The sequence below is a fragment of the Saccopteryx bilineata genome, chromosome 1 (assembly GCF_036850765.1).
Source record: "Saccopteryx bilineata isolate mSacBil1 chromosome 1, mSacBil1_pri_phased_curated, whole genome shotgun sequence".
Lineage (NCBI taxonomy): Eukaryota > Metazoa > Chordata > Mammalia > Chiroptera > Emballonuridae > Saccopteryx > Saccopteryx bilineata.
This window is the reverse complement of record NC_089490.1, coordinates 255,655,455-255,681,353: the sequence shown is the minus strand read 5'-3', so window position 1 is coordinate 255,681,353 and position 25,899 is coordinate 255,655,455. Positions and strand designations below refer to the sequence as shown.

Genomic DNA, 25,899 nt, shown 5'->3' with positions numbered 1-25,899 from the left:
AGAACCCAGAAATAAACCCACACCTATATGGTCAATTGATATTTGACAAAGGAGGTAAGAGCATACAATGGAGTAAAGACAGTCTCTTTAACAAATGGTGTTGGGAAAATTGGACAAAAAAAAATGAACCTAGACCACCAACTTACACCATTCACAAAAATAAACTCAACATGGATAAAAGACTTAAATGTAAGCAGTGAAACCATAAGCGTCTTAGAAGAATACATAGGCAGTAAGCTCTTCGACATCTCCCGTAGTGATATATTTGCTGATTTATCTCCACAGGCAAGTGAAATAAAGGGCAGGACAAACAAATGGGGCTGTATCAAACTAAAAAGCTTTTGCACAGCAAAAGACAATATGAACAAAATAAGAAGACAAACCACACATTGGGAGAACATATTTGACAATACATCTGATAAGCGATTGATAACCAAAATTTATAAAGAACTTGTAAAATTCAACATCAGGAAGGTAAACAATCCAATCAAAAACGGACAAAAGAAATGAATAGAAACTTCTTCAAAAAGGACATACATATGGCCAATAGGCATATGAAAAAATGCTCAACATCACTTATCATCACTTAGAGAAATGCAAATTAAAACCACAATGAGATACCACCTCACACCAGTCAGAATGGCGCTCATCAACAAAACACAGAATAAATGCTGGCGAGGATGTGGAGAAAAGGGAACTCTCCTGCACTGCTGGTGGGAATGCAGACTGGTGCAGCCTCTGTGGAAAACAGTATGGAGATTCCTCAAAAAATTATAAATGGGCCCTGGTCGGTTGGCTCAGTGGTAGAGCGTCGGACTGGTGTGCAGGAGTCCTAGGTTCAATTCCCAGCCAGGGCACACAGGAGAAGCGCCCATCTGCTTCTCAAAAAAAAAAAAAAAAATATATATATATATATATATATGGAACAGTCTTTTGACCCAGCCATCCCACTTTTAGGAATATATCCTAAGAATACCAAATAACTGATTCAAAAGAAGAAATGTACCCCCATGTTTATTGCAGCATGGTTTACAATAGCCAAGATCTGGAAACAGCCTAAGTGTCCATCAGTGGATGAGTGGATTAAAAAGCAGTGGTACATATATACAATGGAATACTACACAGCCATGAAAAAGAAGGAAATCTTACCTTTTGCAACAACATGGATGGATCTGGAGACTATTATGCTGAAGTGAAATAAGCCAGGCAGAATAAGACAATTATCATATGACCTCACTCATTTGAGGAATCCAATGAACAATGTGAACTAAGGAACAGAAGAGAGAAAGAGGTGGGATCAAAGGGACCAGAGGGAAAGCAGTCAGAAGAAAAGGGGAGGAGAGGATGGGATCAGAGAAGGGAAAGAGATTGGTGAAATTATATATACATAACACAGCATTACAGAGAGCAGGACAGCAAATCCTGGAGGGAAGGGGGGAAAGTGTTGGGGAAAGAGGGGTGTCAAGGGGAACACAGAGGTGGGGAGGAGATATATTCAGTAGGACACTTGAATCTATGTAAACACAATAAATTACAATCAATAAAAAATAAAAACAAAAACAAAAAAGAAGAAACTAGGAACAATGTTTTTAGCTATCAAAAACAAGGCACTGTTCAGAAAATGGAAATTCTGTCTAAACACGAAGAATATGGTTACAGCCTGACCAGGCGGTGGCGCAGTAGATAGAGAGTCGGACTGGGATGCAGAGGACCCAGGTTCAAGATCCCGAGGTCGCCAGCTTGAGCACGGGCTCATCTGGTTTGAGCAAAAGCTCACCAGCTTGAACCCAAGGTCGCTGGTTCCAGCAAGGGGTTGCTCAGTCTGGTGAAGGCCCGCGGTCAAGGCACATATGAGAAAGCAATCAATGAACTAAGGTGTTGCAATGCGCAACGAAAAACTAATGATTGATGCTTCTTTTTTTTTAGATTTTATTTATTCATTTTTATTAGAGAGAGAGGGGAGAGAGAGAGAGGGAGAGATAGAGAGAGAACAGGGGGAGGAGCAGGAAGCATCAACTCCCATATGTGCCTTGACCAGGCAAGCCCAGGGTTTTGAACCGGCGACCTCAGCATTCCAGGTCGACGCTTTATCCACTGCGCCACCACAGGTCAGGCTGATTGATGCTTCTCATCTCTCTCCGTTCCTGTCTGTCTGTCCCTGTCTATCCCTCTCTCTGACTCACTCTCTGTCTCTGGGAAAAAAAAAAAAAAAGAATATGGTTACAGGCTTAAAATGTCCCTTGTTTTTTTCAACATGCTTTCATTCTTCAAAAAAGATATGAAGATATTATAGAAAATGATTTATTGAAATTATAGAATTAGCCCTGGCCAGATGGCTCAGTTGGTTGGAGTATCATCCCAAAGCACTGAGCCTGTTGGTTCGATCTCCCGTCAGGGCACATAAGGAACAGATAGATGTTCCTGTCTCTCTCCTGCTCTCTCCCTTCCTCTCTCTAAATTCAATAAAATAAACTTTTTTTAAAAAAAAAAAGAAAGAAATTATATAATTAAGTATGAAAAGGTAAGCACCTACATTTTGATAATTTCTCATTGGTAATACAACTTTTTGGTTTTTCTGTATATTTTTACTTTTCTACCATAAATATGTAAAAATAAAATCATGTAGAAAATAAACAAAAGCAAGTCTTTTTCTATGATTACAAAAACTAAATTTAGTTTTAAAACATTTACTAAATATTCATTTTCAAGTACACTATCAAAGCTATGAGAAATGCATGGAAGCGTCAGACCAAAAATTTTGAAAAACTTATTCTGATACCATCTTTCTCAAAGAGAATGGCTATAATTACTTTTTCTTTTCTTTTTTAAAGAGACAGAGAGAGGCAGAGAGAGGGATAGATAGGGACAGACAGGAACGAAGAGAGATGAGAAGCATCAATCACTAGTTTTTCACTGCGACACCTTAGTTGTTTGTTCATTGATTGCTTTCTCACATGTGCCTTGACCGTGGGCCTTCAGCAGACTGAGTACCGCCTGCTCCAGCCAGCGACCTTGGGTCCATGCTGGTGAGCTTTTGCTCAAACCAGATGAGCCCTCGCTCAAGCTGGCGACCGACTTTGGAGTCTTGAACCTGGATCCTCAGCATCCCAGTCCAACACTCTATCCACTGCGCCACCGCCTGGTCAGGCAGCTATAATTACTTTAGACAAAAAAAAAGTTTACTAAATATTAGAAAAAAAAATAACCAACAAATCCTGTGATTTTATAGTGCTGTTTAAGATGAAGTTAAATTATATAAAACTGAGTTAGTTCATGGGAAAATACCAGTAAATAACAGCACAGGTGATATTCAGCTATGACCACTCTTAAAAGGTAGTAATCAAATCTCTAAAGTGGGAAATACTGCTTTAATCCATTCTTTACACATAGCCTTCAAATAAACATCTTGTCACTTCCCTACTTAAAACTTTTAACAGGACAGGTCTGTCCTCACCTACCTTCACAGCTTTGTATTCTATTTCCTACTCTACACAGGGGACCTCCAGCAAAGTTCCCCAGAAACTTCATTCTCTGACACCTTTTACACCTTTGTGCAGTTGTCACTGCTTGAAAGCATCCTATAATTCACAAAACCCCCTTAAATTTACATTCAATCTTCAAGCCTCAACTTGGAAGCCTTTCCTAATTTCCCAGAAAGTTTTAATACTATCTTCTGTTTTTATACCACTTGGCATTTATATTTACTCATGGAAAATATGGTATTTACAAGTTATCTATATTACTGTGAGCTTCCCAAAAGCAGGGATCTTCTACTCACAATGCCTAGCACTGTGCCTCAAACACTTTTCTGTCCTATAGTCACTAATGGCCCTCCCGTGATTTTCTTCTTCCCAATGGGTCAATGAACTTCAAGGAAAACGGTTTTCTACCGGTGCTTTCAATTGAGTTATTGTATAAGAGCGAGATCTCCTTAGGCCTTGGAGATACTTAAGAGGTCACTAAAAGTTACCACCTGATGGTATAAGGACTGCTGCATCCTTGAAGGTCAGCAGTGCTCAAGGCGGGGAGGGGTCTTAGGCACGCGAGATTCGTACCACACGGTTCGGTACCTACCTCGGACTCAGTCGCATCTCGGAGGCGGGCTTTTCTCTCCAGGCTGTTGAAAGCCGCAGATTCCTCCAGTGGAAACGTCCCGGATCTAAATCCTCCGGCTCCTGCCCTCTCTGGCCGCCACCACTCCGTGAGGTGCCGCACCACTTCCGGCGGTGCACCACTCGGATGCCTCCTGTCAGCAACTTCCGCCCTTCTCGCTTAAAGCGGAGAACAGCAACTCGGAACTGATACGTGGTGCTTTCGCTACAGTCGGGCGTTTTAGACGTGACCCTTTCCTGTCGCGAGTTACGTGAAGTAGGTTCGTGGGCCTCTGAGACCCGAAAGTTGAGCGGTTTTCCGCGCCGGGGGCAGTGCGCCCGGAGGCCCGGCGGCCGTAACCATGGTGAGGAGGGTGCCTGGGCGCTGGCTACTGAGAGTGTCCGAGTTGGGGGGGGGGGGGCTAGGGTCCCGTGGGCGCTGGGGCTGAGGTGAGGCGTGGTAGGCGGAAGTGATGCACCCCTGAAGGGAATGAGGGTGGACTTCCAGCGTTCCGCTCCGAGGACTGAAAAAAACTTCATATTGGGGGTCACAGAATGGGGTATTCGCCAGAGTACAAGCTGTAGAACGAGACATTTCACTTTTTTAAACTGTTGTTTCGAAACAGCGAGGTAAGGCGTCTTGCCACACAATTAGCCAGATTAAGAAATTAGGAGTCTAATTAGCCAGCTACGCGGACCTCATGGAAACCTAAGTCGTTCAAATCAATGCAACTCCGACTGCATTTTGTAGTTAGGTTTTATAAGGAGGATTACATACTGACTGAGGAATGGGGAGGGGAGAAAGCATAACAGTAAAACAAAGCAGTGAAACAAGTTTTCTTACAATGTTTATCTGTAGGGTTAGTTCAGGGAGAAACATTCTGAGAACACCTGCTACTTCACAAAGCTAGCCCAAGGCCAGGGATAGGGAGTCTTCAAAAAGAGTAAGTTCTCCAAAAAATCTTTTTGTTTTAGAGAATGTAAGTTTGCCAAAAATTATTTATGTTACAAGCCTTTCTTTTCTACACTTCAAAACTCCTACATTCGCTACATGTTGTGTGGCCGCTCGTGCTAGAGCCTAGCAATAATCCTGTACTGTAGGCGGGATTCCGCATCATTTTACTACTGAGAAACCGAGGGCATAGCTTGGCACCCACAGCCCAGATCCGACTGCCAGCTCCTTTCTGCTGAGTCTCGAATTTGTTTCTCTGCAACATGGCATTCACAAACCTTGCACGTGGTTGTGCAAAGTTTGTGATAGCCACACCTGATAACATCATACCTTGATAATTGTTACTTCTTTATTATATGCGGCTTAAATGTTTGTCGCCAATAGCTTATTGGTTGCTTGCGTAACTGTACTAGCTAATGGGGTGAAGTTGCCACGGCTGAACGCAAATTGAGCAGGTCAGGGGGAAGGTGAACATTTGTTTGCATTGGCAATCATCTGTTTTACATAAAAACTATGTCTTAACGTAATTTCTTTAAAGAATGCCTCCTAGAAAATACAGCACTGAAGAGGAGAGAAAAGGAGCTAAAGCTGCACAAAAACGGCTTTCTCGACAAAAAGAAACCACTGAGCAGAGAAAGACAAGGCTTGCTTCAGTTGCAGAGCAAATGCGTCTTTCTCAGCAAAATGAGACTGATGAGCATAGAGAAACAAGGCTTGCCTCAGATGCAAGACAAAAAAGCCTGTCTCGACAAAATGAGTCCCTTGAACAAAGGCAGGAGAGAAATGCAAAAAAAACGACAGAATAATGCTGACCGAAACGCAAAAAGGATTAAAACAGTTTCAAATGGAGAAACTCTTAATTTTTGAGCATTCCTCTGGTGACGTAAAATTAAAAATAATTGATGGTCCTCTGCAAGGCGAGCTTAAAAATGATGGAAAGATCTACACAAGATGTTGTGTACAAAGAGATCTTTGACATGTGAATTAACATTTTATTATTTAAATCACCTTTATTTATTGAGCTAGTGGTGGCTCTTAAGAAATGTGCCACCAGTGGTTTCCTTCATTGCACTCTAAGCAATTAAGCAAGTAGAAGGGGGAAACCCCGTGGGGCACTAAGCAAAGGGGCGTCCTCGCCGCCTGCCCTGGGTAATTCAGTTTGAATTAGCAGACACCTTTGCACAAATCATTTTAATTACAATGTATAATATCTAGAACAGCGGTCATTTCGTATGACCGCCGGGCTTTCTAGTAGAATTATATTCCGTAATGGAGCTGGCTTTGTATCATTTTAGTTTTGCAGTTTTAATATACAAATGGACAGGCGCCAAATGTTTAAAGTAAAACAAAATAAGCATATAAAATAAAACTGGCATTTAAAAAGCAAAAGGGGATCTGACACAGAGCTGGTGAAATTTGCAAAATAGTATAGCCACTTCGGAAAAAACAGTTGGCATATGTCAAAAGAGTTATGTACACGTTTATTTGCGAAAAACAAATATTCATCACTGGTCTGTGGATAAACAAATGGTGGTATAGCCATACAATGGAATACACTTTGCAGTAAAAAAAAGGAATGAAATGCTAATGCATGCAGCAACACAGGGAGTCTTAAAAGCCTTATGCTAAGTGAAAGCTAGATGAAAGATAAGTACCACATGATTTTGCTCATATGTGGATCAAAAGAACGAAATGAACTGACAAGCAAAATAGAAACAAGACTCATACACAGAAAACAGGCTGAGAGCTGTGGGGTGTGGTTGGGTGAGGGAGGACAAAAATCTCATGGACAGGGACAACAGTGCAATGATTGGGGGTGGAGGAGGGTAAAGAGGGATAAATGGTGATGGACGAAGACTTGGTGGGGCGTGAACACACAGTGTGGTGTACTGAAATGTGTTGTAGAATTGGGTACCTGAAAGCTGTAAAATTATCTTAACCAATGTCACCCAGATAAGATTCAATTTTTAAAAAAGCTCAATGGAGAAGGCTTTGTACTGTTGATTGCATTTACATTTCATTCTGGGAAAGGCAAAACTAGAGCAGTAAAAATCAGGCTAAAGGTGGCAAAAGAGGTGAACCTCAAAGTGACAACAAGGCACCTTTCCAGGGGGATGGAAATACTCTACCTTGATTTTGGTGGTTAAACAGCATATGTTTGTCAAAAGCTACAACTGTTATGAGACCCTGAATCAGGTCGTTCCTTTTGTGGTTCATTGGATTTTGGACAGTTCCCTTCAGTGAACAGTAACTTAACTGAGATTATTTGATGTAAATCCTGATGCCTCATATCCAGGATCAAAATTAATTTCACGTACATCATGTGACTAGGCTTAATAGTGCAACAGTTATTTAAAGAAGAGAATATTTGGGTAACATTAGTCTTCTATATTTCTTATGTTGGTCAAAGGAAACTAATGGTTCTTGCATTGTTATAGCCACAAAATGAATATATTGAGTTACACCGCAAGCGCCATGGATATCGTTTGGATTACCATGAGAAAAAGAGAAAGAGGGAAGGTCGAGAGGCTCATGAACGTTCAAAGAAGGCAAAAAAGATGATTGGTCTGAAGGCTAAGCTCTACCATAAACAGCGCCATGCTGAGAAAATACAAATGAAAAAGACGTAAGTGATCACTTATTTGTCATACAAGGTTAACATCTTGAGTGATAGTTCTTAAAAATGATAATCTTGAATCTTTTTCCTCCTTGGTAGTATCAAGATGCATGAAAAGAGAAATACCAAACAAAAGAATGATGACAAGACTCCACAGGGAGCAGTACCTGCGTATCTATTGGACAGAGAGGGACAGTCCCGAGCTAAAGTCCTTTCCAATATGATTAAGCAAAAACGAAAAGAGAAAGCGGTAAGCAATAAAGAAAAATAAAGTCTTTATTTCTTTTTTGTTCAGGGGAATTACTTAAATTCAAATTTGAAAATTTGATGTTCTTAGTTTGTTTCTTCAATTTAATTGGAAACATGAATTCAGTCCAACTATTCCCATTTAGATGTTGAAGTCTTAGTAAATTTCATTTTGTGTAAAATGTTTAAGTAATAAAACTGCTTTCTCATCAGCACATTTTAGTATTTAACAGATTTTTTTTGTAAAATGTATTAGAAAGCCACATGGCTTTAGTTTTTTTTAAATTTTTTAAAAACAAAATGTGTAAGCAGAGAATCTCATTATTTTAACAGCTATACTTGACAACTTCTAATGTTGTGCTCTCTTAGGGGATATAACAGTTTTATTTTGTTTATTGCTGCCTTGCAGTGTGTCAAAACTGGTTAAAAAGTTGGATAGTGGAAAATATCCCCAACTGATTGAAATTAAAATTCAGCAGTTTTAAAAAAATATTTCTGGATTGCGCTTGTTAAAATCTGCTAAAAACAGGAAAGAGCATACATAACTATTTTTAAACACCTGTGAGTAGATTGACAGAAATCCAGGTAGTGATAGAATATGTGGTAACTATATTTAAAGAACTTAGTCTCCAAATTTGATTTTTAAAATGTTACTACTTGGTTTTTGGTGTGTGATTATCCAAAATTAGAATGGTAGAACTTTAGCACCAAAAGAAACTTGACAGGCTATCTAGTTAAACCCTCCTTGTTTTACAGATGAAGAGACTAGAGCCCAAGAGGTTGTAAACCATTCTGCATGGTCATAAATCTGTGAAATGGTAGAGTAGCCTCTAGAGCCCATGTGTTAGTAGCAAATCCAGAATTCTTTTGACTGCCTTGCAGTGCTTCAGTTTTTTTCATAGAATTTGTATTCTAGGGTAGTAGAGATACCTACCTGGTGGTGATTTTTTCTTACTATTAGTCTAATATAAAAATCCATTTGACATAGAAATGCAAAGATGTTAAGAGGTAGAGACAGTCTCCCAGTTTTACACTTTTAACCACTTAATAGTAAGCACGTATTCTGTCTAGAGACATGCATGACTTCTAGAGAAGTCAGTGCCTTATTACTGGTGGTATTTTTCATCTATATAATAAGGCATTAAGATTTCTAGCTTAAGCAAACCATTTTATTTAATGTACCTATGATATGTAAACTAGTTCCAATCATTCAGAGGTTTGTGAGGAGACAGTGCAGACCTCTAGAAAACAATTGGAGCCAATATCTTGTTGGTTAAGGAAAAAAGTGAATTACTACTTTGTACAACCAAAACACATTTGACTTCTTATTTTTACTGACAATATAAATTTAACTGTGGTCTATTTTTAGGGAAAATGGGAAGTCCCTTTGCCCAAAGTTCGTGCCCAGGGAGAAACAGAGGTATTAAAAGTTATTCGAACAGGAAAGAGAAAGAAAAAAGCGTGGAAGAGGATGGTTACCAAAGTCTGCTTTGTTGGAGATGGATTTACTCGAAAACCACCTAAATATGAAAGATTCATTAGGCCAATGGTAAGTCCCTTGCAAGAGTGCAGTGACTTAAATATTAGCTCCTATGTTAAACTGGATAAAATACAATTTTTCTGAAATTCCTAAATTGATAGGAAAACTGGTTGAAAGACATTTTAAGGCTATTAAATTATTTTAAGTTAGTGATAGGAATTGCTTAGGACCATGGTGGGGAACCTTTTTATAAAAACTGCCCACTTTTGCAGTGCTGGTCAACCTGGTCCCTCCCGCCCACTAGTGGGCATTCTAGCTTTCATGGTGGGCAGTAGCAGAGCAACCAAAGGGCACTGTGATTGGCCCAGAGTGATTAGAGAAACCCAGTGTGAAAGAGATGAAAGTTAGCATTGTTCTATGTCAAGCTGAATAATTTTTAATGGATCAAAATATCAAACATCTTGTTCCTGTAAATTTCTATTGGAACACACCCATGCCTGTTCATTTACATATTGTCCATGACTATTTTTTTCTGCCAAGTTTGAGAAGTCTCAACAGAGTATAATGGCCTGCAAAGCCTAAAACAGCAGTTCCCAAACCGTGGGCCACATGCGGTCCCCTGAGGCCATTTATCCAGCCCCACCACACTTCCTCAAGGGGCACCTCTTTCATTGGTAGTCAGTGAGAGGAGCACAGCATGCATCCGCATTCTGTGCTTCTGGAGAACTGTATGTGGCGGCGCCGCAAAGCGCAGCATGGCTCACATACAGTACTACCGGTGACGCGGGATGCACACCTCACAGCTCCAGAAGTGCGTCATATCACTTGTTACGGCTAGCAGTGACAAATATGGAACCAGACATTGACCATCTCATTAGCCAAAAGCAGCCCCATAGTTCCCATTGAAATACTGGTCAGTTTGTTGATTTAAATTTACTTGTTCTTTATTTTAAATACTGTATTTGTTCGTTTTTTTACTTTAAAATAAGATATGTGCAGTGTGCCTAGGGATTTGTTCATAGTTTTTTTTATAGTACGGCCTTCCAACAGTCTGAGGGACAGTGAACTGGCCCCCTGTGTAAAAAGTTTGGGGACCCCTGGCCTAAAATGTTCAATATATGGTCATTTACAGAAAACATCTACGTATCCCTAGATTACATCATGGACTCCCCTTATCTTGTTTTCATGTACATAATCTTCTAAATATATTTTGGTAACTTATCAGTTCTATAGGAAGATAAGGATATACCAGTCAGGCTGTTCTGGGCTTTCTGTAACTTGGCAGATATACATATTACTGTAAATTAACTAGATGACGTTCTGAATGGTTGAAGTCTCTTACCAGCTTGACTGATGAGTCCTTTTCTAAAAACCTGATTTAGTATCTTTTGCCCACTGTCTTTATGTAGGTAATTATCACATTTAAGGGACTGCAAAGTGTTGTGGTTTTAACGCGCTACACTCTTAAAGACCATATCTAGGTGACTGGGTGACTATGGTCTTGTAAAGAGACTCCTCTGAGCTCTTCGGTCCTTCAGCTGTGTTACCATCAGTGCAAAGAAAGATGACAACTAATTATGGAAGTTAGCTGAGATACTTAAAGACTTGGGATCAGGGTACTTAAGTGTGATTTCATCCACACACCATTTAACTAGGAACAAGGTATTTAACCTGCTAATCCTTGTTTTATTGTTTGAAAATTGAATTGTATTTATTCTATAACTCAGATTTTTTTTTTAAGTCAAATTTCCATTTTATTTTTTTCCAGAGAACTTTTCTTTAGTCGTTAAGGACTTAACTCTTTACATGGGCTTTGGTGGAGGGCGTGGGGCAGCACCCGCAGGTCTAAACCAGGGTGGGGTGTTTGGTCCTTCCGGGCTTCATGAGAATGATTCCTGACTACCTTACTGTGAATGGCACAACTCACACAGTAATGTAGTTTCACATACAGCTTGGGAAGCACGTAGGCGTCGAAGACGCTCGCTTCGGAAATGTCCCGAACAGCTGCGGCTTCTACTATGTTTCGAATGACGAACTTCTTAATGGCCTTATCCTTGGGTACGCACCGGGCACATTTGGTGCAGCGAATAGGCTGCACATGGCCGCGGCCTTTTTTAGCACGACCGTTGTTCCTTCTTTTCTTGGTCATTTCAGAAGCGAGGACACGAAAGATATAACTCAGATTTTTAGTCTGTAGAATTAATTGTATTTTTATTTGCTGCCTAATATTTTACATTCAATCCATGTTTGTTTGGGTTTTATTTAATTATTTTTTTGTTAACTATTGGAAAAGGTAAGCAAAGAGTATCATTATTCCTTGTTAACATTTTGGATTCAAACATCCTTGTTTGATTTACTAGGGCTTACGTTTCAAGAAGGCCCATGTAACACATCCTGAACTGAAAGCCACCTTTTGCCTGCCAATACTTGGTGTAAAGAAGAATCCCTCATCCCCACTTTATACAACTTTGGGTGTTATTACCAAAGGGACCGTCATCGAGGTGAATGTGAGTGAGTTGGGCCTTGTGACACAAGGAGGCAAGGTTATTTGGGGTAAGTATTTCAGTGTGGGGATGCTGCTTATACTAAAAATCAAGTACACAACAAATTTAATGCAGAATAGCCTGACAAGGCAGAGGTGCAGGGGATAGAGCATCAGCCTGGGATGCTGAGGACCCAGGTTTGAAACCCCAAAGTCACTGGCTTGAGTGCAGGTTCATCAACTTGAGCGTAGGATGGTAGACATGACACCGTGGTTGCTGGCTTGAGCAAGTGCAGCTCCCTTGTCAAGGCACATATGAAAAGCAATCAGTGAACAACTAAGGTGCTGCAATTAAGCATTGGTACTTCTCATCTCTCTCCCTTCTGTTTGTCTCTCTTGCGCACGCACACAATAAAAAATGTTTAAAAAAAATTTAATGCAGGAGAGCTACATAAGTTAAAAACTTGGTGTAGATCAGATTTAAATCTGTTGTTTTTAATTTTTATTTATTTATTTATTTTTTACAGAGACAGAGTGAGTCAGAGAGAGGGATAGACAGGGACAGACAGGAACGGAGAGAGATGAGAAGCATCAATCATTAGTTTTTCATTGTGCTTTGCGACACCTTAGTTGTTCACTGATTGCTTTCTCATATGTGCCTTGACCGCGGGCCTTCAGCAGACTGAGTAACCCCTTGCTGGAGCCAGCGACCTTAGGTTCAAGCTGGTGGGATTTTTGCTCAAACCAGATGAGCCCATGCTCAAGCTGGCGACCTCGGGGTCTTGAACCTGGGTCCTCTACATCCCAGTCCGACGCTCTATCCACTGCACCACCACCTGGTCAGGCTAAATCTGTTGTTTTTAATTTATTGTATTTACATTGATTCAAGTATCCCACTGAATATAACTCCCTCACCCCCACCTGTGTCCCTTTTTATACCCCCTTTGCCTCCCTCCCCTAATTCCCTCCCCCCTTGCCTCTAGGATTTGTATCTATAATTTCACTAATCCCTTCACGTTCTCTGATCCCAACTGCTTATCCCCCTTCCCTCTGACAGCTCTCTCTGGTCCCTGTGACCCCGCCTTTGCCTCTGTTCTGTTCCTCAGTTCACTTTGTTCATTAGATTCCACATATAAGTGAGATCATATAATATTTGTCTTTCTCTGCCTGGCTTATTTTACTTAGCATAATAATCTCCAGGTCTATCCATTCTTTCAATCATAAAAGGTAAGATTTCCTTTTTCATGGCCACATAGTATTCCATTGTGCATATGTACCACTGCTTTTTAATCCACTGACAGACACTTGGGCTGTTTCCAGGTCTTGGCTATTGTAAACAATGCTGTCATATCCATGGGGGTGCATATCTTCTTTTCAATCAGTGATTTGGTATTCTTAGGATATATTCCTAAAAGTGGGATGGCTGGGTCAAAAGGCAGTTCCATTTTGAATTTTTTGAGGAATCTCCATACTGTTTTCCACAGTGGCTGCACTAGTCTGCATTCCCACCAGCAGTGCAGGAGGGTTCCCTTTCCTCCACATTCTCGCCAGCACTTACTGTGTGTTGTTTTGTTAATGAGCGCCATTCTGACAGGTGTGAGGTGGTATCTCATTGTGGTTTTAATTTGCATTTCTCTGATGATTAGTGATGTTGAACATTTTTTCATAGATTTAAATCTTTAGGAAGAGTAACTGTTTAGAAATATATTAAGAAATGTGCTACATTGCTAGATTTTGATGCTGTTTATTTATAGCAGGGGTCTCAAACTCATGGCCCACGGGCCGCATGTGGCCCGCCGAACAATTTTGTACGGCCCACAGACTAATCCACGAAGTTCAAAATATTTTGGATAAAATTAAGTAAGCCCGTGGATTAGTCTGCGGGCCGCAAGTTTGAGACCCCTGATTATAGTATTAAGAGGGAAACAGAAGATATGATTATAATTCAAAATTATTGAAAGGAAAATTAACCATGAGCAAGGGAAGAGGGGCATACATCAAACAGCCACACTATTTCAGTAATCATTAAAAACTGAAATTATCATGCAGCAATTACAAATTTTTTTCACTTTCTTATTTTTCTGCTTTTAGTGCTCAGAGATTTCTGAAATTTAGTATTCTTTGAAAGGGAGAATATATTAACTCTTAAAAATGGTAAATTAAAGCTATAGCCGGTTGGTTCTGTGGTAGAGCGTCAGCCCGACCTGTGGAAGTCCCAGGTTCAATTCCCAGCCAGGGCACACAGGAGAAGTGCTCATCTGCTTCTCCACCCCTCCCCCTCTCCTTTCTCTCTCTCTTCTCCTCCCACAGCCGAGGCTCCATTAGAGTAAAATTGGCCCCAGGCACTGAGGATGGCTCCATGGCCTCTGCCTCAGGCGCTAGAATGGCTCTGGTTGCAACAGAACAATGCCCCAGATGGGTGGAGCATTGCCCCCTAGTGGGCATGCCATGTGGATCCTGGTTGGGCACATGTGGGAGTCTGTCTCTCTGCTTCCCCACTTCTCACTTCAAAAAAATACAAATAAATAAATAAAAGAAGTGGTAGATTAGAAATATTGAGGGTAATGTTTATATGCTTTAAAATTGATTTTTATTACCTAAGTTTCTTTTTTTTCTCCATTTTGTTTCCTTAGGAAAATATGCCCAGGTTACCAATAATCCGGAAAATGATGGATGCATAAATGCAGTCTTACTGGTCTGACAGCAGTTTGATACAAGTAATTCCTTACAATTGTTGAAGACTATGCACCAATCAGAACTCCTTTACTGTGGTGTTTCTGAGTACTATCACACAGCTTACATGTCTCCATTCATCCTGAGAACTATTTGTTCTATTGTAAAGAACATTAAAATAACCCAGTTTTACCAATTAGTCTTTATTTTGGAGTTTGTGTATCATTTATATGTTCTGAAATTGAAGGATAAAAAAAGCAGTCATGGCAATATCCTCATTCATTGATACCTATATCTGTTCCTGTATGTACTCTCACCGGGAATTGAACACGCAACCCCTGCGCTTCAGGATGAAGCTCTAACCAACAGCTATACTGCCGGGACTAGTACTTGTATTAATAATTGGATGCAGACCAGTCATTTCTGGAAAAGCCCATGGAGTTGAAAACATCTTTTATCCTAAGAGTTATTGAACACAATATGGAGGACTAGGCTATAAAACTCATATCTAAAAACCTCATCTCATTATTCATCGTTAATCCTAAAAAATGTAGCATTAATACTTGGTATATAAAGTACTCACGAGAACAGGTAGGTACACTACACTGAAATTCAGAACTATTTAGATAAATCTTTTTGCCTGTCATTAACTTTAGTCATTAAGTCTATAGTTAGTATTTTAAATACTTTTTCTCACCGTAATACACACTTGGAACTTGTTTTATGGGGGGAAAAATGTTGATACTTTTTAGCATTTTCTGTATTTTAAACTTACGTTAGTATATTTGTATTTTTAGAATAAGAAAAAAATTGTTTAATTCCAGGAAAGAAAAAACGCATTTATAGGCTTAAAGAGATATATTCGTAAACCTGTAATATAAAAAAGATGATGGTTGCAGGGGTCCCCAAACTTTTTACACAGGGGGCTAGTTCACTGTCCCTCAGACCGCTGGAGGGCCGCCACATACAGTGCTCCTCTCACTGACCACAAATGAAAGAGGTGTCCCTTCCAGAAGTGCGGCGAGGGCCGGATAAATGGCCTCAGGGGGCTGCATGCAGCCTGTGGGCCATAGTTTGGGGACGCCTGGAGGGTTATAACTAGGTCAAAACACTTTGATGATACGAATTACATATTGGGCTTTGAGCTTTATGGTATCTTTATATTAATCTATAATCAGGTTTTTTTGTTTGTTTGTTTTTACAGCGACAGAGTCAGACAGGGATAGATAGGGACAGACAGGAACCAAGAGATGAGAAGCATCAATCATCAGTTTTTTGTTGGGACTCCTTAGTTGTTCATTGATTGCTTTCTCATATGTGCCTTGACTGGGGGCCTTCAGCAGACTGAGTAACGCTTTGCTCAAGCCTCAAGCCAGATGAGCCCACGCTCAAGCTGGCGACCTCGGGTCTCGAACCTGGGTCCTTCCACATCCCAGTGCAACGCTCTATTCACTGTGCCACCGCCTGGTCAGGCCATTGTTTATTTTTTGAACGTAAAGCCAGTAGGATTAATTGTGCCTTTAACAAAATCATTTAATGTCTAAAATTCAGTACCTAAACACATCTTCATCAGTGAAATTAGGTAAAAGAAAGAATTTCAAAACACAGACCAGGAAACAATCACAAAATATAGGTTTAATTACTACTTTCAAACTTAATAAACAACCAAGAAAACAACCATGAGTACTTTAGTAAGACTTGCTATTCTGAATAATGTAATATCTTTTCTAAGTTCTATAAACAGTAGAACACAGACACTTAGGAAAAGAAAGGCTAGGTTAGTTCCTTAGGAATGACTATCCAATATAATACAATTACTTCAGAATGACAGAAGCTGAACCTTTCTTACAATTAGATCTTAAATGATTTTGCCACTAATAGATAATAGGGAGTGTATGAATGGCTTGGGTTTTGGAAAGTGGAAGCAAAACATCAACTATGCACTTGATACTACAGAACTAAGGTCTGATTTTTTAGAACCAAGAATAGGCAACTTAACGTACAAAGAAACCTTGACATTAAGTATGTGAACAGAAGCATAACTAATCACTGGATAACACCTTAAATAATATTGATGTTGGACATACAGGCAGAAATGTATTTGTAAAATACTGTTACACAGATGAGTAATGCTAATATAAATTCTTTATTTACACACATTAGAATCTCTTTCACTTTGCTGGTGTGACTAAAGTTGAGAAGGTAATCCCTAAGGGTAAAGCAGAACATAAAGAGCATATATTAGATACTAGGTAAATGCTCAAATTGATGCAATCAAACTTCCAAGATATTTTTCTCAAGTCACTGAAACCACTTCAGGTAGTGTAGTGTTCTGATGGTCAGCAAAAAGTGATTCGTTAATCTAGTAGTTATCCTTCCTGTGATATTTTTCTGTACTTAATGGAAACATGAATATAGATACAATTTCAGCAAATGATTAACATTCTGCCATGCTATCTGATTTTATAAAAAATTACAATAGATCCTCTAACCTTTAAAAGTTGTGGAGGAGCTTTATAATAAATTCTTAAATATACTTATTTCTGTGTGTAACAACTGAAGAAACAAAAGTAGAACTAAAATTTTACTATTACACAAGAAAATATATATGTATTTACACAAACTGAAGTGAACTACCTTCTCCACAAATAAGACTTCTAAATAGAAGACAGTTCACAAAGGACTACAATATGACTGGACATTCAACAACTAGCTAGCTGGTTGAAATCAGATTTCTTTCCTTTAATTCTGAAAGTTTTTCTAATGCCCTGCACAAGTATATGATTTTTATTTAGTTTCCTTGTTGAGTATATATTTTGTTATAAATTCTATACTCACTGAGTATAGAACTCATTTACTAAAAAAAAACATTACTGAATGGGAAAGTTAGGTTTTTCCATGTGATCCAACCAACTTTTTCTCCTCTACCATCTATAAATGCCAAAATATTATTTTCTGTCAGAGATAATATGTACCAGAAAGTTTTGAAATTGCTTAAAATGCACTTTTTGTTTTAGAATAAACCAAACAAGTTGAACAAGTATACGTTTATACAGTTAGTCCCTAGCATAACATTTCTTTTTGTAAACTCAGCAACTATATTCACACATCAAGATTTGTCAGTGAGCTCAATCTTCTTAAATTATACCTTTTTAAAGAAAATATTTTTAAAACAATGAATAATCCAAGGATAAAATTAAAATATCTAAGTGTTAGATTTTTATCTATTATAAAAAATTAAAAACTGGAAAGGTTAAGAATAAGAACTTACTAAATCTTTATTTCCCTGATTGTGGTTTAAACAAAAGTTTTCCCTAAAATATATAAGACAGCATAAACATTTGATAATTAGTATTACTCGTACTTTTTCTTTCACTTATTTAGCATTTTTGGGAAAACAAATAGCCAAAGTGCTGTAATTTTCATTTAGTTTTAAATCTGGCTAACCCCAACCAATAATTAAAGAAAATTTTGTGCGACAAATAACTGAAAAGTTTACAATAAATAGGAGAGCTTCCTACTTTGCCTGCTAAAAGATTTTAACTTAGGTCCTAAAATACCAACGTCCCAAAAGAAAATTTAATGACATCATCTGGCTGTGGACTAAAAATCTTTAACATCAATCCTTAGCATTTCAAAAAAAGATAAAATTATAACAGCTTTTAATTAAGGACCAAACTTATTTTTAAAATAATCTAAGTGATCGCAAAGAATTCTTCAATTTAAGGGCCACATCTGAGTACACATAACACTTCCCTAGGATAGTACTGTTTCAAGATTCTCTTTGGATTCTAAGAATAACCATTTTGTTCACTTCTAAATAAATTACTCTGTAAGAATTAACAACTGAAGGATTTATTTTTTAAAGTTTTCCTAGGCAAAGGCCTTTGCTATGGTAGCACAATGAACAGGCTGGCTTGTAACCTATCCTCACAGAACAAATCAGGAGGAAACCAAAGGGACAACTAAAGCCTCCATGTGACGTAAGCTCTGGGAACTACAACTGCTAGGGCACTTTCATTGCTGCCACAGAGGGCTAAGATTGTGGGGCACAATTTCAAACCTACTCAAAAATGGATGCCAAGGGCATAAGCTGGCAGGCAGGCAGATCTTTTGACAAGAAATCACTCTGAGTTAGGGAAGTGGAAGAAAGCTGAAGGGAATATAAATAAGATTCTTGAATAAAGGCAGTGGCAGGATTGAGGAGATGTCTTAGGAAGGGTTCTCATACTTCTGAAGTATGTGTTAACCAAATGAGGACAAAAGTATAGTCCCCAACTTCAAAAGAAATTTTAAATAATTATATCAGTACCTAAAGGCCAGAGTTAAATCCCTAGCTGTACTGTCAATATTAGATGTTATAAAGAGTTGGAAAGTTTTTATCTACTCACGCACTGAACTCAAAGGAAGAAACTGCATCCATACAACAATGAATTAAGAGGCCAAAATACCACCTCCATAAATTTCTGTATTTGTGCTCATATTTAGTTGAAATTATATTTCTTTCAATTTATTGACATTTTTCTTAGCATGTCTACATTTTTTTAAATGGTGATTAGTTTTGATATTTAAGCTAAAACTTCTAGAACCCTCACCAAGTTTACTATTTAAAACCTTTAATGTAAAAGATTTCTGTGATCCTCACTAGTAATGGAAAGCCTACTTGCAGTTTTCTTTAAGTTATATTTCCTGACATATTAATGATCAGCTGTCACCTACTAAAGAAAATATACTATGATCTGCTTGCCCAAAGTCAATACATGATTAATAAAAATAAACTGTATTTACACAAAATAGCCTGAAAAATTAAAAACAATGGTGAATCCTAGGTCCTAAGGGGGAGGGAAAAACCGCATTATAAATAAGTTCAAACAAATGTTGGAATTTTTGTCCTGTGCCCCGTGCGACTTATTACCATATTTTATAAACAATTATATTATAAAGAAGAGGATTTATCATCTGTATTTCTTCTTTCAGATCAGCTTGGCTTTCTTCTTAACAGGTCCTTTATGCCCTTTGGCCTTTCTTCTTAAATTCCGCCTGTCTACAACAGGCACTTCCACTTCTATTTCCTCTGAGCTGCTATCCACAGTTTTTTCTGTTGATTGTGTAAACTGATCCAGTTGCTCAGAAGATGCTTCGGACTGCTCCTCAGACTGGTTCTTCTGTCCTGCATTCTGTGAAAACGGCACATCTTCAAGTTCAACCTCTATTAAAGAACCCTGAGGAAGAGTTGTAGATGTTTCCTGGGGCTCAGGTACCCCCTCTTCGCCCTGGTTTTCTAATGAGGAAGCAGTGTTGGGTGATAAGTTTTCAGAGATTGATTCTTCAGAAAATTCAGCTATCACAGAGTTTGGAAAACCACTGTCAGATCGTTCTCCATGTGGGATAGCAGCAATATCTGAACTCCCAAAATGTGCCTTCTTTCTTGAAGCTAGTGGCAGTTTCTCTTCCACGTGCCCCTTTTCATCAGATGGGCCTTCATCTATCAACATTTCCGAGTCAGTTATATGTGAGGTCTAAATATAAAAAATCTGGTGAGCAAACTTTTGCAATATAGGCCTGACATAAATTATTCTCAGAAACCTATGTGTAATGACCCTGAACTGCACTTTAAAGAATTCAGTGCTCATTACTTCAGTTAATCACTAGTACATATTCTAAATACAATTCAATTTCTTCAAAATTGTCTCTTTGATCATTTGGATACATAAGTTATTGATTTAAAGATATAATAAAAGGATTGATATTACCTCAAAAAGTAAGATATTTTAAACTTCACATCAAAATTCTTCAAGGCCAGCCCTGGCCGGTTGGCTCAGCGGTAGAGCGTCGGCCTAGCGTGTGGAGGACCCGGGTTCGATTCCCGGCCAGGGCACACAGGAGAAGCGCCCATTTGCTTCTCCACCCCTCCGCCGCGCTTTCCTCTCTGTCTCTCTCTTCCCCTCCCACAGCCAAGGCTCCATTGGAGCAAAGATGGCCCGGGCGCTGGGGATGGCTCTGTGGCCTCTACCTCAGGCGCTAGAGTGGCTCTGGTCGCAACATGGCGACGCCCAGGATGGGCAGAGCATCGCCCCCTGGTGGGCAGAGCGTCGCCCCTGGTGGGCGTGCCGGGTGGATCCCGGTCCGGCGCATGCGGGAGTCTGTCTGACTGTCTCTCCCCGTTTCCAGCTTCAGAAAAATGAAAAAAAAAAACAAAACAAAATTCTTCAAGGCCATGATTCAACTCAAAGTTTTTAATTTCTTGGTGTTAACCAGAGCCAGAACCAAGAGTCCCCTAGAACTTGACACTGTGCCACCCAATGTTTGATTATGATTTTGTTAGATGACAAGTGACGGCACTGGAAATTTTATTCACTTATTTATGTGCAGCACAAGTAAAATAATGCTATAAAATAAATTTTTTAGCCTTAACTTGAAATATTCAAAATAAAAACCTAAATTTCTTTTCAAATACTCCATTAAGATTTTCCCACTAATCTAATAGGTCTTCCTAATTAAAACAAACATGTAAGCAATAGATATTCAAATACTTGGGAAATAATTTTTTGTTCACTTTTCTAAGCTTTTCCCCCTAGAAAGTAAAACTCATTTTGCTACCATAAATCAGGTAAGAACATATGAGGTTACAAAGATTTGAGTTTATGTAATATTACTGATTGTATCTTTGTAAAATACCAAATCTAGTATAAAATTTAATTTTCTTAAAGGATTATACAAGTTAGGGTGGAAGAAAATATACATATTACACTGCCCCTGCCATGACCCCAACACTGGAATATACAACTATAAAATACTAGGTTATTTCCCTCTTACCTTATCCTGTGCCGCAGCCTCAGGGGGTTTTGCAGATTCTACCACCAGTGGAACAAGATTTGTAGAGTCTTCACTGGAATTAAAAGACTGCAATTTTAATTCTTCATCTAAAACTCCACTTGTAGAGTCCTCCTCTTCAGTTGTAAGAGAAGTCTTAACTGTATCATCCATTAGCTCTCCATTCATAGGCTCTAATTCAGATTCCTACAACATCAGGGGAAAATAACAAGTCAGGACACAATTACAGACTAATTTGTTATGCAAGGTGAGTCCATTCTTGGCCCCTACCTGTCTGTCGTGCACCAGGACTCAAGATAATTCTACCACATTCTAGGGCACAGGCTAAAGAACAGTCTTACTAGGGAAAAGGCAAAACTTATGAGCAGGTTCAGTAAAAGAAAAGAATTCATAAGTACCCCAAACTCCTTCATTAGATCTATAATCTCCATACAAAATCAGTAATGTTATATAAAGCCAAGGGACTAGAGCAGGGGTCCCCAAACTTTTTACACAGGGGGCCAGTTCACTGTCCCTCAGACCGTTGGATGGCCAGACTATAAAAAAAACTATGAACAAATCCCTATGCACACTGCACATATCTTATTTTAAAGTAAAAAAACAAAACGGGAACAAATACAATATTTAAAATAAACAGCAAGTAAATTTAAATAAGCAAACTGACCAGTATTTCAATGGGAACTATGCTCCTCTCACTGACCACCAATGAAAGAGGTGCCCCTTCTGGAAGTGCGGCGGGGGCCGACTAAATGGCCTCAGGGGGCCGCATGTGGCCCGCGGGCCATAGTTTGGGGACCCCTGAACTAGAGAATCTTGAGGAAGAGAAATTAATCCATCTAGATAAGGAAATCCCACTGGAATTGAATAAAAGTGTCACTGGTGACCTATGATAGTATGCGCTCAATGTATTGTTGGACAATTGAAACCGATTACATGAAATATCATATATATAGTATAACATTAAGTTTTTAAAAGGGAAAAAAACACAAATATATATGCCCATAAGCATCTAGGTGCACGTAAATCTTTATTTAAGAATTTTTTTAAATTACACTTTATATTCAATATTACTCTGTATTAGTTTCATATGTACAGCAAAGTAATTAAAAACTCATGTACTTTACAGAGTGGTCCTCTTGCTGCATCAAGTACCCATCTGGCCCCAGACATATTTATCATAATCACTATATTCCCTAGGTTGTAATCTACATCTCTGTGACTATTCTGTAGCCCCAATTTGTACTGCTTAATCCCTTCATCTTTTCAACCAGTCCCTCCACCTTCTTCTCCTCTGACAACTGTCAATCTGTTCTCTGTATCTATGAGTTTGTTTATTTTATTGGGTTTTTCAGAGAGAGAGGAAGGGAGGGGGGGAGGGACAGAGAGAGAGAGAGAGAGAGGAACATTGATCTGTTCCTTTATGTGCCCTGACCAGGAATCAAACCAGCAACCTCTAAGGTTTGAGACAATGCTCTTAACCAACGAAGGTATCCAGCCAGGGCTATTTTTATTTTATTTGTTTATTTTATTCATTAGATTCCACATATAAGTACAATTATATGACATTTGTCTTTCTCTGACTTATTCCGCTCAGCACAATACCCTCTAAGTCTATCCATGCTGTCACAAAAAGTAAGATTTCATTCTTTTTTATAGCCAAGTAGTATTCTATTGTGTTTATGTACCACAGTTTTTTAGCCACTCATCTATTAATGAAGATTTGGTCTGCTAGACCACCTTCTTATATAATATACAAGAATAAACTCAAAATGAATTAAAAACTTACATATAAGACCCAAAACTATAAAACTCCTAGAAGAAAACACATGCAGTAAAACCTTGCACATTTCTCTTAGCAATATGTTTTCTGATATATCTCCTCAGGTAAGGGAAACAGAAAAAAATAAACAAATGGGACTAAATCAAATTAAAAGTGTTTGCACAATAAGGAAACCATCAACAAAACAAAAAGACAACCAACTGATAGGGAGAAGACACTCACCAATGATACATCTCAAAAGGGATTAATATCCAAAATTTATAAAGAACTCAGACAACTTAACACCAGAAAAACAACTCAATTAAAAAGTGGGCAAAAGAACTGAATAGATTCTTCTCCAAGGAAGATATACAGACATCGAAAACACATATGAAAAGTTGCTCAACATCAATAATCATCACAGAAATGCAAATCTAAACTGCAATAAGAGATCACCTCAACCTGTCAAAATGACTATCATTAATAAATAACAACAGTGTTGGCAGTGATGTGGAGAAAAGGAATCCTCATGCATTGTTGGTGGGAATGTAAATTAGTGCAGTCACTGTGGAAAACAGTATGAATTTCCTCGGTAAATTAAAAATAGAACTGCCTAATGACCTAGTGATTCCACTCTGTGAATATATCCAAGAAACCTGAAACACTAATTCGAAAGAACATATGGACCCCTATGTTTGTTGCAGCATTATTTATAATAATCACCCTATCAATGAACAACCAAGGTGTCGCAACGCGCAACGAAAAAAAAAACTGATTGATGCTTCTCATCTCTCCATTTCTGTCTGTCCCTGCCTATCCCTCTGTCTCTGTAAAACAAAAAACAAACAAACAAAAAAGAATGCACCCTATAAATCTCTTTTAAATATGCGCTTTGTTTTCCCAATTTTTTACAAGAAAAGAAAAAAATGCCACTTGAAAATAGTTTCAAAAAGCAGAGGAAGCTAAATTGGTGTAAGAAAATAAAATTAGTTATGTAGTTTCACTTGTTTAACTGCTGGATGGATGAACTGGGCAAACAGGTAAAAAGTTTTTTAAAAAACTTAAGCTATATGAAAGCAATAAGGAATCTATAGAGAGGAAAAAATTAAAAATATTAAAAGAAGAGACAGAAAATGAATGGAGAAGGGAAAAAAAAGAAGATAAAGACAAATACTTGAGAAGCTGAAGAAATCAAGGCAGATCAAGAGTTTACTTAGTCACAATGGATTTTTCTGTTTTCTAGTGTTAAAAAAAATTTATTTTTCCAAGAACTAGTAAGTCAACTGTACTCAAATATGTATTTATTCTGGATAACTCATCCATATCTTTCTAACGGAACTAGGGTTACACTTGAGAACCTGTTACACCAAAGGCCTTTAACTGGGTCTGTAACTTCTTCACTATGTTTAATTGCAAAAATCAATTTTTTAAAGGTGCTTAGATACCTTACTACCTAAACATCATCTTATTTTATCTTTGCTGTGAGTCAAACTTTCGTAAACTGTTTGAAATATAAAATACTTGTAACTTGAGCCTCCCCCAATTCCAGTGCCCAAATTCCCTTAATATAGATAGATGCTCTTTAACACTTAAACACAAGTTTTTCTAAGACTATAAAGTATGTGACTGTATTTATCTAACAATATGTAATTAAGAATGTTAAAACTGAGTTTACTTCCATCCACTTTATTCAGTATGTGGGTCTACCTTTTCACCATCTTGCCTCTCCAGACGTGGCTGGGCTTCTGGCGCTGAACAAGCACCTTTAGCACCACTTGCATCCTCTAATTCAGTCACACTTTGTTCGTGTTCTTCTTCCAGGAATTCTTCTGAGCTCTCTGATATATGCGCAGTAGACTCCAATCTAAAAAACAAAAGAAAACCATTCTTTCTTACTTGCTTTTCTAAGGATGAATATGAATTTCAGGAATCTGTTAATAAGTAACACTTAGAGAATCAGCTAAGTGTTGCTCAGTCAACAACTTCAAATTTTACAGATCCAAAACCAATCTCTTCATTCTACAAATCTGTTCTCTTTCTTATCTTGTTCTCCAGTTCAATCAATAACATCACCATCTTTTCAATCATGTTAACAAGACATTTCTTTTATTCTTATCCATGTCTGATCAGATCTTACTCTATTAGAATGAACATACTACCTCGTTTACCTGGGACAGTCCAGCTTACAGCTTTTATCTGAGCACTGGCATATAATAATGCCTCTTCCTTTCTCAAAAAGCATCAATTTGGACAATAATGATATGGTTCAGTTCTACCTCAAAATGCCTTTCAAACAATATCCCTGACTCACTATTCCCATTTTCAGGCCCCAATTCTCTCAGAAGAATTCTCACTGTAACTTCTTCCCAATTTAACTTAATACTTGCTCTTAATACTTAATACTTAACACTTAATACTTCTTCAGAGCTACATTTCAAATACACGTATCTGTATCTGTGACAGCCGCACTCAGAAAATTCTGGTGGTTTCCCACAGCTTATAAAGTATACCTCCTTTCAAAGCCTAACATGATTAGACCATTCCTTACAATTTTATCTCCTACTAGATGCTACCATTTACCTTAAATACCACAGTTACCCTTAACATTCTTTCTAGCTTTGTGCCTTTGTTAATCTAATTCCTGTAGTCTAAATCTGCATGATGCAATACAGTAGCCACAAGACACGTCACTATTTATATTAATTAAAATTAAGTAAAATTAAAAATTCAGTTTCTCAGTTGCACTAGCCACATCAAAGTGCTCA

General features: G+C 38.3%; 3 protein-coding genes and 1 pseudogene across 23 annotated transcripts in view; 1 reads left to right on the top strand and 3 right to left on the bottom strand.

Annotated features, from left to right (window-relative positions):
- The window catches only part of GFM2 (GTP dependent ribosome recycling factor mitochondrial 2), a 105,764-nt gene extending 101,546 nt beyond the window's left edge, over positions 1-4,218 (bottom strand). For 12 of the 13 annotated variants that reach the window (XR_010726837.1, XR_010726836.1, XR_010726838.1 and 9 more), the window contains exon 1: positions 4,075-4,218. The gene's annotated coding sequence lies outside the window, so the exon portion shown is untranslated. Of the gene's footprint in view, positions 1-1,149; positions 1,268-4,074 lie in introns of all 13 variants that reach the window. The other variant, XM_066241218.1, reaches the window with a different exon arrangement.
- An 89-nt stretch (positions 4,219-4,307) lies between these two features.
- On the top strand, positions 4,308-14,740 carry NSA2 (NSA2 ribosome biogenesis factor). Its single transcript, XM_066241186.1, has 6 exons — positions 4,308-4,456; positions 7,482-7,669; positions 7,760-7,910; positions 9,276-9,455; positions 11,747-11,939; positions 14,502-14,740. Exons 1-6 carry the CDS (start codon positions 4,454-4,456, stop codon positions 14,567-14,569), a joined length of 783 nt encoding a protein of 260 aa, XP_066097283.1. The 5' UTR covers positions 4,308-4,453; the 3' UTR covers positions 14,570-14,740.
- Positions 11,115-11,542, bottom strand: LOC136320377 (small ribosomal subunit protein eS26 pseudogene; annotated as a pseudogene).
- Positions 14,741-16,156: 1,416 nt separating the features above from the next.
- FAM169A (family with sequence similarity 169 member A) overlaps positions 16,157-25,899 on the bottom strand; it is an 81,578-nt gene continuing 71,835 nt past the window's right edge. For all 9 annotated transcript variants that reach the window (XM_066241148.1, XM_066241118.1, XM_066241100.1 and 6 more), the window contains 3 exons: positions 24,842-24,998; positions 21,358-21,561; positions 16,157-20,060 (listed from right to left, as the gene is read on the bottom strand). In XM_066241148.1, coding sequence (XP_066097245.1) covers positions 19,515-20,060; positions 21,358-21,561; positions 24,842-24,998 — 907 coding nt within the window. In that variant the 3' untranslated portion in view covers positions 16,157-19,514. The remainder of the gene's footprint in view (positions 20,061-21,357; positions 21,562-24,841; positions 24,999-25,899) is intronic.